The sequence below is a fragment of the Pholcus phalangioides genome, unplaced genomic scaffold (genome assembly GCF_987345545.1).
Source record: "Pholcus phalangioides strain wild (caught in Gottingen) unplaced genomic scaffold, Ppha-v1.0 ptg000030l_1, whole genome shotgun sequence".
Lineage (NCBI taxonomy): Eukaryota > Metazoa > Arthropoda > Arachnida > Araneae > Pholcidae > Pholcus > Pholcus phalangioides.
This window is the reverse complement of record NW_028301620.1, coordinates 7,868,407-7,881,130: the sequence shown is the minus strand read 5'-3', so window position 1 is coordinate 7,881,130 and position 12,724 is coordinate 7,868,407. Positions and strand designations below refer to the sequence as shown.

General features: G+C 39.9%; 1 protein-coding gene across 6 annotated transcripts in view; it reads left to right on the top strand.

The window, feature by feature from the left end:
- LOC149067529 (uncharacterized) overlaps window positions 1–12,724 on the top strand; it is a 224,141-nt gene that overhangs the window by 168,292 nt on the left and 43,125 nt on the right. For all 6 annotated transcript variants that reach the window (XR_016195345.1, XM_089252640.1, XM_089252641.1 and 3 more), the window contains 2 exons: window positions 625–910; window positions 5,766–6,046. Coding sequence is in view for 5 of the 6 variants with exons in the window: in XM_089252640.1 (XP_089108766.1) it covers window positions 625–910; window positions 5,766–6,046 (567 nt within the window). In the remaining variant the exon portion in view is untranslated. The remainder of the gene's footprint in view (window positions 1–624; window positions 911–5,765; window positions 6,047–12,724) is intronic.

Below are 12,724 nucleotides of genomic sequence, written 5' to 3'. Positions count from 1 at the left end.
TTGATTTCCTCTTTATCTCAAAAATAGTAGAGCCCATCTAACGAAACCAATGCCAGATTCGGAGTCAGCGTCCCAAAATAACCCTAAAATCTCTGAATTATTTTCGGCCATGATTTACTGTATTTGTTTGTAGCGCACAGTTTCAATGTGTTGTTCGTATGCTGCCTATGCATTACTATTGAATTCTTTAATTCTCACTTTATTTCAAAACCTAGTCGTTATCGGATTTCTTAATTATTTTTCCAGTAAATAGCATCCAAAAAACTGTAAAGAATAATAATTACATTTTAAGAAACATTTTCACCGCAGACCAGTGTAGTTTATGTGAGCACCAGTAACAGGAAAATTCAGAAATAAGCTGTTAATCGCACACCCTACATTTTATAGGACTCTGATTTGCATAATTAAGAGGAATTCCCTTCCGTTCAATGCCCTCTATCGACAAAAACTTGAACTAAATTTTTATTCTGTTAAAATTAATCCTTACAGCAAACCGCATCCCAATATACCAATTCCTTCCATTTTCATTAGTTTTTGAACTATTCGCGAGTGTATGGGACACCCTGTATTTAAAATGGTGCGCGTATGTGTGATGGATATCATTTTTTCTCTCTCCTTTGTTAGACGACGTATAACGGAGCCCGATCTGTCTGGGCTGCTCTCGCACTCCACGTGGCCCGGAATGACTCGGGATCCAGCCGCTCTGTCTTACGATCCACTTCGCAGCAAACTGGCCGCCCATTCGACCGCTGCTTCCTCATCAGTCTTGTCTTCGTCGGGTAGGTTGCCAACTTCATCAGGTATCGGCTCGGCCATCGCCCAGACCAGCCCACGGCGGAGTCGGCACAGGAGACATCTTTCGGACACGAAGCTCTCTATGTATCCATCACTAGGCAGAGAGGACTTCGTGGTGAGTCTGAAAAGCACGAACTTGAAATAAAAAATTACAAATTGTATTTTATACATATTCTTACAGTCATTCCCGACTTACGGACTTTTCGTGTTAGAAACCGGAATATTTGGCTAAATTTTTGAATGCAAGTTAACTTCAATGGCGTTTAGCATAAACGTTCTAACTAGACCAGTGTCTCCTAAAGTGGGCGATATCGATACCTGAGGGGAGATTGAAAATACCAGGGTCGCGAAAGTAGTTACGGTGGTATGGTATAATGGTTATGGTTACTTATGGGATCACTCAAGAAAAGGAGTGATGAGAAAAAAAAATCTGAGCAAGGGAGCGATAAGCATTCATTCAAACTGAGCACAACTCCGGTCTATCACCATAAGAAATTTACTATTGATTTAGTTGTGCCGAAGGTGTGAGTGTTCCTTCTCTGAATCCCCTGGGTCCCCCGGATCTCCTGTACATGAAACCCCCGGGCAAGGCTGCGAAAACGAATATACAAAGTATATAAATAACCCATAGTACACACATCTGCCTCGCGACATTTGTCCAGTCATGGCTTAGCCTTCAAGGATAGTGGAACTGCACAGGTGGCGCAGTGGTAAGATGCTCGTCTTGCACTATGAAGGTTACCGTCAAGGTCTACGGGTTTGAAAGAACAATCAGAAGCAAGTTCTTTACCTACCAAGCCTGGGTAAGTAAGGAACCGATGGCACCTCTATTTCTCGCCCAAATCCAATGGTGGGAAATTGCCATATGGCGGTATATGACCGGAGTGTGTGTGCAGTAAAACAGCCTTCAAAGTTCAGCCGCCTTACGAGCAGTTGCCTAATTGGCGCGGGTGATGCCTCGTGACAATTGCCCATACGGGGCAGATGTTGCCCGCTTTTGGGTGGTGGGCTCGGTTTAGCCCTTGTGGTCTTGACATTGTTGCTGGTCGGCCCTCAGACCAGCCAATGGGTCTTTAAGTGATGGGGTGCGAGGTGAGGCTACATTGCTCGGTTGATCCCTTGCTGCTTTTTCGTATTTGTCAGTCGTCTAAATATGTCGACCAATGGGTCTTTGGTCTCTGCAGGCCGCCTTGGTCCATCCTCATCGTCCTTCTCTCTTTCTACGGGGAGGTACCCTAGGCGGGACTAGGTTGAGCTCTGAGTTGGTATGGCCGACCGGCTGGCCAATGGGTCTTTTGTGTCTGCGAGCAGACAGTTGCCTTCTTCGTGGGCTTCTCGTTCGTCTAGCGTCCCTAGTCAGGCCCTACACTTCCAGAGCTAGTAGTCTTGACTGGCAGCTATGTTTCAGGCTTCGGGGTGATGAGCAAAAAAGTTTGTGAAGTCTCAACTAGACTAAGGGTGTTCAACTTTTTGAAGATTGCGGGTCACTTCGTTGATTTGAAAACGTGTCGGGGGACAAATAAGTGATCTATAAATGTGCCGCAGGCCATTCAAGTGATCTGAAAATGTGCCACGTGCCAATTAAGTGATCTTGAACAGCATCCCAGTCACCTAAATGGTCTGTAAATGTGTCGAGCTCAATTTAAATGACCTGTAGACGTGCCGTGATCACTTAAGTAGTCTAAAAATGCGCAGCATGACACTTAGTGAACTGGAAACATGTCTCGAACCATTTGTGATCTAGAACAGTGCCACAGGTGTGACTTAAGTGACCTGTAATTGTGCCGCGGGTCACGTAAGTGATCTGTAAATGTTCCGTGATCCATTTAAGTGATCTTGAACAGTACCCCGGATCACTTTGGTGAACTGTAAATGTTTCGTTGGTCAGTTCTGTGATCTGTTATGTGTTGCTTAGTTCATTTTCACAAAATTTAGTTTGAGGTCACGGGCCACATCAGATGACTCCGAAGGCTACATTTTGCCGCGGGTCATTGGTTGAGCATGTATGAACTAGACCTACCCTTCCCTCCCCAGTTTAGGTACCACGTATACCAATAGTTCACAACTCTTGGCCGAATGGGCCCCCGATTAATTTTTTATATAAATTTTGATTTTGTATGTTATGTACATCTGCTTGATTAAAAATCGACAATTGTAAGGCCCGCGGCCATGTTTGGAAGTGGGTAAACCCGCCTACCCATAAAAAACAGACCTTGAATAGTTTTACAGTCTTTATTTTAAAATTCATATTTTTTCGCTCATAGAATGTGACCCACTTCTGATAGAAGCAGGGATCGACTTTGACATGGGGGGGGGGGGGCCTAGGGCAAAGTGAGGATCGAGACACCCCCCCCCCCCCGCTCGGTTCGGGTCAAAGCTGTTTGATTGATCAGTGGATATTTTTAGTTTAAATTTTAGGGCCCTGGGCAATGGGGGTTTACAGAAATTTCACCTCCGACATTTCGCCCAGACATTTCGCCTTATCGTATGAGTGATGAAGAGAGTGGGTGAGTGACTATCTGAGTGAATGACAGTAAGACTGATCAAGTGGGGGGGAGGAGTGATCATTTGAGTGAATGACCATATGATTCACCAAGTGAGTAGGTGGGTGACTGCATGAATGAATAGCCGTATGAGAGTAAGTGTGTGGCCATATGAGTGAGTGGGTGAGTTATATGAGTGACCAGGTGAGTGGGTGAATTATATGAGTGACCAAGTGAATGTGTGAGTAGTCATATGAACGACAAAGTGTGTGGCCATATGAGGGACCAGGTGAGTTATATGAGTGACCAAGTGAATGTGTGAGTAATCGTATGAGTGAGTAGTCATATGAGCGACCAACTGTGTGGCCATATGAGTGACCAGGTGAGTTATATGAGTGACCAAGTGAATGTGTGAGTAATCGTATGAGTGACCAAGTGAATGTGTGAGTAATCGTATGAGTGACCAAGTAAATGTGTGAGTAGTCATATGAGTGTCCAATTGAAAGGCGGAGCGAACAAGTGAGTGAGTAGATGACTGTATGAGTGAATGATAGTATGAGACAAAAATTAAAACAGTATGTGACCGTATGAGAGACCGAGTGAGTGTGGTCACTCATACGGCCTCGTACATATTCACTCATACGGGCATTAACTTGATCATTTATACAAAAGAATTGATCACAATACTTGATCACAAGGTTTTTTTTTTAACCGAGCACAACTCAGGTCTATCGCCATAGGCAATTTTCTACCTAGTGAGTTTGTGCCGGAAGTGTAATTGTGTGTACCTAACAGTCTGAGTGCGTATCTAGTGTTGTGTATGATTTTTCAGTGCTGCCATCTATATCTCAGAAGTGAAGTGAGTGATGTGTCGTGACTGAATATTTGTACTGTTTGTAGGTCTGTTGCTCTCTGTGGCGAGACTTTAACGGGGAGATCGGCTCGCATTTGCGCCTCGAAGTTGGGAACCACAGAAAAACAACTTCAGCCGACCACCACTGTGGCGACGGTGGGGCTCGAACCCGATGCGAGTCCGTCACTCGACCACCACAGCGGCAATCACAAGCTTAAAAAGAAATCTAACTTTTTTGTTTTCAATGCATCACTGAAATCGGCGTCTGTCGAAGTAGATATTCGACGAAAACTCGTAATTGGCGCTTACAGATTTTGGCGACAATTTGATTTTGCGGAAAAAATCCTATAAGGTGACATCACCTCTATCAAGATGGATTACGGAAACTTTGCCCCCGACATTCCGCCCTTAGAACGTTTCGTCCCTGGTACATTAGGCCCCCGGACATTTCGCCTGTCCTGACCATATGAAGGACCCTATCAGTGATTCAACTAGACAAATGTCCATTACCCTTTGACCTTTCATCTGCCCCAACCGTATGAGTGAACGTATGAGTGATCAAGTGAGACATTTAGTTGGACATTTACCCTTTAACATTTCGCTTGAACGTATGAGTGACCGTATGAATGACCATATGAATGACTTGTAGTGAGTGTATATGGATTTAATGGTGAGCTATAAGTGTTGGGAAATTGGTGAAACGGAAACTCGAATTGTCGCCCAATCCTTAAGGTGGCTGCTTCGACAAACACTGACTTCACTGATGGCAAACAAAAGGATGAATTTATCTTGAACCAGAAAGCCGATAAGGTTTATTGTAAGCTCTTTCGAAAGCTGGAGCAATGGACAGGTTTTTGGTAAATTTGACTAGGAGGGTGTTTGCATAATTTGCGATGAAAAATTTTGGTGACAATTCGGTTTTTAACTTTGCCAATCTTTCAGCGTTTGTAGCTCACCATTAAAACCAGATATCTCGATGAAAATGGTGTGATTTTATAGGATATTTCCTGGTCTTTCTAAGTACATGTGCTTAGTTTGGGTGTAGATCTTTTTTCTTTCACGAAACTTCACTGATTCGGTTTTTTTTTTCAGACGCGTCACGCATTTCTCTTTTATAATCGATCATCCACCATAACTCGAAAACAGATCGAGATAGGACAGGGTTGGTAGGGGGTGTTTCATGTTTCCCTTTTTTTAAAGGTGCTCGTTTATCGCCCCTTTCGTTTGGCAGAACAGGCCACGTTCACCCTGTAGAGTAGCTGTTATTTGAAAACATTAGAGACTCATCTTACCAGTCGTTACACTGGAATGGTCGCTATAACGTGGGGTCGTTATAACGAGCATTAACTAAAAGACGGTGCTCAAACAATCCATAAAGTGATCTTGATGTTCTTGCGGAAGACACAGAGTAAATTTCAAGTTATCTCGGGGGGAAAAAACTCATTAAAACTACGAATTCTCGCCAAATCGGCGCGATTTCAACTCACGCGAAAGATTTGAGAATCACAGATGAAACTCGGAACGGAACCTGTTCGTAAGTCGGAGAGTGACTGTATATATGAAACTAAATAATATATAATAATTTTTTTTTAATTTTATGTATTGCTTAAAATGTTTTTTTCCCGTTTTTGTAGGACGATCCATTCTCTCGATACAAGTTCCCTCAGTATTCGACTTCGACTTTGCCTTTCAAATCCTTCGAATTCGAATCAATAGACGACCACCTGAGAACTGGGGGCCTTTTGGGAGGCAGCTACAGGCCGCCCCTTGAAGGCTCCTTGCTGAGAGGCAGCGCTCTCTATCTAAGGAGATCTTCGATGGGTGATGCTAGACTAAGGAGTGACGAAATGGATCATATGATGCTCGGTGGGAAATCCCAAGAACAACTCAGGAGATATAACCGTCAAATTGCCCGGTGAGTAGTACTAACACATGCATGTGATTGCCTACATCAGGGGTGCTGTGCAACCTGCGGCCCGCCAAAGGTGTTCCTGTAGAAAAGTATTGATAAACGGAAAACAATAAATATTTAGGCTGACCATATTTCCTTCGCAAAAAATATGACAGATCGCCAAAATATTTGTCAAAGGCATGAAAACTTGTCAATCATAGCCAAAAAATTGAAAGACAACTTAAATCCACAATTACAGCAAAAAAAAAATTATCAAAAGCAAAAAAAATGGTCTGTTACAGTCAAAAAAGTTCTCTATCATAATTAAAAAAGTTGTCAAAGTCGAGTGAAGTTGTCAGCTACAGCTAAAAAAATTGCCAAAGGTGCAAGTAAAGTTGCCAATTACACCTAAAAATATTGTGAAAGGCACAATTCATAAGTCATGAGAATAACTACCATTCTTGCTTTCAAAAATTCAACTAGGCTTCGTTGAAAATAAGGGGAAAAAACGGGACATTTTACGTTGAGACGACTATAAAATTACAAGAATTTCTCGTAAAATACGGGTCATGTGGTTACCTTATATATATATACAAGTTTCTGGCCCCGCGAGCGGTAGAAATACCGTATATCTGGCCCACGGATTGAAAAGGGGTTGCGCGTCCCTGTTCTATTCTATGTTGCACAAAATTTCATCATCAGAAAAAAAAAATTCAAAATTTGCCGTTTTCCCAGTTTTTTGATAATACCAAAAAAGTCATATTAGGTTCTGGAAAAAAGTTTAAGGACAACCGTAAAATTACCATGTATCGAAAGCCTGTTGATGTTAAATACGTGGAAATTTTAGAGTGATAATTACAAGCATAACATTTTCCATTGAAAAATAAAATTTGACGAGCGCTACACTGTCTCAGAATAAAATTTTTGAATTTATAGTAAAGGTCAAAACCTGGAAAAAAAGTATAAAGACGCACGCATACTGGGAAAATTGTGCCCAAAATCATTTTCAATAACCAAGAAAATCACCCTTTTTCTCTGCAATCTTTATCATTCTGGATGTCATCGATCATCAAGATAAGTCATAAATAACTTGCTGTGGAACCTTCTTCCAAGCCTATTTGATTGCTGCCATAAGATGGTTATTTTCATACTGCGAATCATTTTTACACACTTCTCGTACCAAAATGCCCCATCATACCATCAAACTCATCGTACCCCAAATACCATCTCTGTATGCCCCACAAGAGTTCTCTACAGAATTCAGATTAAGACATCTGGCTCATCCAGTCAACGAGTTCCCCCGAATTAATTCCATACCATTACTTTGTAGACTTTGAAACATGTAAGGAAGCATCGTCTTGTTGGAAAATATACTAACCAGAAGTTATAGGATACTACTCCTCTGGTAGTAGATTTCCTGCCAGAATGTCTCGATACGCCTCTGAGTTCATTCTGCAGCTTATGAATGCGATTGGAGTTTTTCCTTAGGGTGCACAATCTCCCCAAACCATCATTGATCCGCCTTCGAATTGGCGTTTTGAAGCTCTGTCACGGCGTAGGTCATGCCAGTAACATTTAAAACTATCAGGTCCGACTAAATTGAACTTTTTCTCATCAGAGAAAACATCTTTCCACTTGGCACCAAAATATACATGCTTTTTTGGCGAATTGAACTCGCTTTTGTTTGTGCTGTTTTGTAAGGGGAAGATTGCACTGCATTTTCACATTCTGGACATTCGGATTGTTTTTCTAACTCATCACGCACTGTTCGACTTGCAAAAGGTAACTTATGTTACTTCTTAATCGCACAAGGAATTTTTTTTTCACGTAAAAACTATGAATAAGCGTCTTTTTTGACGAATAATAAAATAAAGAGTCCTTCTTATGCCAGCTTTCAGTTCATATTTCTCAGGCCCATTTATGAACCTATAACCGAAAGTCTTCAATCTTTCGATTCTTCTCGCCGTTCTATGACCAGGCAACGCAGATTCCCTGGGAGCAAGCTTTCCCCCGTCAATGTCCAATAAATATGTTGTCTTTTGCATCTTCCCATTTTCAGAAAACAAAATTGGTTTCACAGCACATGACTGGCCAAAACAGTTTCGACTGTTAGGCAAACGTGAGAATAAAAGCTAATTTCTTTCCCCGACGTCAGAAAACACGCGTTTCCTTACACATTTTTTTTTTTTTGCCGGGTGTGTTTTGACCTTTACTATATAATTTCAACAATTTTTTTTCTGAAAAAGTGCAGCACTCGTCAAAATTTATTTCAATGGAAAATGTTTAGTTCCACCTGTAGTTGTTATTCTAAAATTTTCCTGCACCTACAAGAACACGTTTCTAATATATAGTGCTTGCTTTTTTAGGTTGTCCTAAAACTTTTTTCCACCACCTTATTCAAATAATACACGCCAAGTAACGATATTTTAGAAACTTCGGTCGAAAATACGTAGATATTCATTGCAAATATCGTGGTCAAAAAATAGCCGCAAAAAAAAAGTCGTTCTTCACCCGAGAAAGTGTGCCGAGATAGCCAGAAATCTCATTTTTGTGTTTGATGGTCGTCGCCAGTCAATAAAACTGATCTTCCTCAACAGCCAACACACAATTACGTACGCGACTTTCCTATTTTATTTCTTTTATTATTTAACATTCTTTTTTGGGCTGGCAAAATGCCCGACCAGTAAGAATCGCTCAAAGACATACCTCACCTGGTTTTTGACGTTCGCGTTTGGTCGAAAATGGTTGTTGTTCGTAAAAGAGATGAGAAAAAAAAATGTTTTACTAAATATTTTTGCGGGAAAAAAACGCGACTCGTGATTTTTTCTGATCGCACTTAAATAGTTTTATATGAAATATTACGAGTGAAGAAATTATCACATTTCGTACGGAGGTGGACAACTTGCGATAATACGTAGGGAAATAAATGAAATGCGAGGACTCTTCCCCCCCCCCCCCCGGAAAATACACTTTTGCTGTAAAAGTGGAAAAAATTATGTTCGTCTTGGAATTCAGACTTGTTTGTTGTTTGTTTTTTTTGACGTGCATATGTCTTTCCAATCGTCTGACGATACTACTACACCAAATACCAACTTTGGCCATATCACGGTATTGCAATTTACTGCCATTAATGAGATGGATTGAAAATGAAGGCGCTGTCTATCGGTGGTCGCCTCAAGTTCGTTAGAGAAAATATCCTATCCTCCCTCATGTATGAACCTGGGACCATGACAGCAACCATCACGGCCGGTAGACGAACATCTTACCACTATGCCACTCGGGCGTTGGTGGACAATATTGGGTACATTCGCGAAATTCTTTAAACACTCGTGTCTCTGGATGTATTGATAATTTATCAGTGTTTTGTATGTCAGCGGGTAGATCTCGTTAAGGCAAATCCAATAATGCTACTCTTATTTTAATACCTCTTCCAGCCTCGCTGTCCACTTTCGTAGCAAAGTTGTTTTTACGCTATATCTTGAGAGGTTCACAACGCAAATAAAAGACAATTGTGTCACTTGGTAGGCATTTTTAGGGCAAATGTAATGATGTCACTGCGGTTTTAATACCTCTTTCGGTCTGGGCACCAAGTTCGCAGCCCTAATGTCGCAGTGATAAGGTGCTCATCTTCCACTATGAAGGTTACCGTCAAGGTCTACGGGTTCGAGTCCGACCTAAGAATATCAGAAACAAGTTCTTTACCTAACGATCCTTGGGCGACCACCGATAGATGGTGACGCCTCCATTTCCCACCCAACTTCATTGTTTGGAAACTGCCGTATGGCGATATGTGACCGGAGTTGGTGTGCGGTAAAGGTGGCCCACTATCGTAACGAAATTGTTTTACGCTATATCTCGAGGATTCGCAACGAAAATAAAAGATAATAGTGTCATCTGGTAGATATTCCAAAGACGAATCCGATCACGCCAATTTCATTATGGCAGTACCTACCATGCAAAGAACGTATTTACGTCAAAACTTGCGGCCATGTGTCTAGGAGTTTCCTTTCCCATTTTCCTTTCTCATTTAAGTTTAAGCATGTATGTTGTATTAAGCCAGGTGTTCTTAACCTATGGGTTAGTTGCAGGGGCTTCTCCGAGTTGCGTCGTTCAAATCCATCAACAGATAGGGATTCTTTAGGTACGGGTGATGACACAAACTTGATTCGCAGGAACTTCCTGATGCTATCGCCCTTATATTTAATTACAATTTTATCCAAGAGGGATGAAAAGTATCTGATTCAGTAAGTGTGATGAAAAGCATTTTTAATTTTAAAAATACACAATACTAAACAAAATAACTAATAGTGAAGATTTTTTTCATTTGTGTACAGTTTCTAAAAATGGACATTCTCAAGGCGACGCAAACATGCCAACATAGCGATAAATTGCAAAAATATTGTATTTTTTTCATGTTCAATGTCTCGATGAAAATTTCATTCAAAAAAATGCGGAACTTTTTCAAATTACTTTTCAAAGCTTGGTCTATATTTCCAAAATTGGAAGTTTTAGCATTCGGGGACTACAGAAAAATTATTTTTTTCCAATGTTTCTATGTATACGACCACTTAGAAAAATTACGACATGCTTTTCATTTCGAAACTTTTTTTAATTGCAAATATACTTCTAAAGTCAGCGGTGACAGAGATAGTCCTATGGAAATAATTTGAATCCCCCCCCCTATATTGTACAATGTTGATTTAGAGCTGACTACATGATCTTATAGACCAGGGGTTTTCAAAGCATGGTCCGTGAGCCACACGTGGTCCTCAAAGAATTTTGTGGTTGCCCATCTATGGAAAGGTTGACATAGTTACACAGTTATAGAATTTATAGAAATGCTGAACCCCTCAATGGATAAACATGTGTATTCCAGGATTTGGAAAAAACAAGTAATTTCAATTGTACTTTTAAAAAACATCCAGAGCTAATGAGAGAAATAAGTTTAGCATTAACCAGAATTATTGAAGAAATGTTTTCGGAATTAATGAAAAATATTTAATAAAGAACTAATTTCAGAGCTCGTTTTAATTGTTATTCAAGGAAAAAAATAATTCGAGAATTAATTAAAATTCATTTTCAATGAAAAAAATTATTCCCGAAAAAAAGTAACTTTATATTCAATGAGGAAATGATTCAAAAATTAATAAAAAAAAATTCAGATTTAATGAAAAAATTATTCCAGAATTAATGAAAATTCATATTTAACGAAGGAGTAATAATCTCAGGATAAGTCAAATTCTCCACTAACACAGGGTCTCCATTCGACTCGGATTCTCTGGCCTCGCTGAGCCCACCCGTTAAGATGCCACTGTGTAGACTTAGAGACTGCATATATATATAATAAAATTCATTTTTGACCCACAATGTGTAGAAGGTTGGGGACCCCTGTTATAGACATTTATAATCACTAATGACTTTAATATATCAATTTTTGACATCCAACAACTGTTTTGATGACGTTAAAAGTGTCTAGACACGTTTTCAAACTTTAAAATTTAGTTTAGATAACGCTAGCGACATTCTCATTTCTCTTTGCATTTTTACTACTGGCAAAAAGTTACGGTTTTTTTCCCCCCTCATTACATTTACTCTTTTTTCATTATTATTATCATTATTCCCGGGAGCTGTTTTAACGAGAAAAGAGAGCAATTATGGAATGAGCGACTGGTTTGTGGTAGTTAACCGTAATTCCGTAATCCTATCGCTGTGAACACACGTTTACGAGAATATATATCTCTCTCTTCCTTATATATATATATATATTACTATTTTTTTTTTGTGTCCATTTCCTTTTAACCAGCGATAGTTAACACTAAAAGCTCCAATGTGAAAAGAACCAAAAAAAAAAATCATAGCCGCTCCGTTAATGGGACGATAAGGTAGCGCAGTTTCCCGTTTAACTGACCTTTTACACTGGATCTTGCTCGATATTAACGGGAAGCGGGAAAAAAATGAATACGGAGCAAATAATGAAATGGGATCCCTTTTAGTAGTGTTAGTTAGCTCTGTTGGAATTTTTTTTTCTCTTTTAACTTGTACCCATGATGTTAATGGCATGGAACTAACGGCTCATTCACTGCGTAAAAGTTTGGGGATGGAAGGAAATATCTTCGAAATTCCATATTTTTCTCCACATCATCCGAATGATGGAAAAATGGCAGCAGTATTATTGATTTCAAAGATTGGTGATTCAGATTCGTGTTGTTTTATACCGTACCAGCTATAATACCCGGCGCTGCCCGGGTTTTCTCTATATACTGGGAGTATTGACGTAGTGACAAACCATTGTGAACTTGCATGCATGTCCTCGTTGTTGGGGGAACCAAGGTAACCGAATTGAACATTCACACAAATTCGTTGTTGAGGCCCAAGAACCATTGTTTCCCGACAGTTTTTTGTCCATTTCGAGCATTTGCTCATCTCTTGCAAACTTTAAAAGTAGTTTATCGTTCAAGTCGGGTCCCGTTTGGTATATATGCAAAATTTTGCGAAGATCGGTGTAAAATTGTAGATATGTATAGAGAATATGCGCGCGCACACAGACAGACTAACAGAAAATAAATTTTACACATTTTATGCAGATTAAAACATGGATATTCATGAGAATGATCTCGTGTGAGAGATTGTAAGTTTTTTAATTTTATTAATTATTATTATAAAATTCTAAGCTTTTTCTAAGGTTTTTTATTATCTTCCATG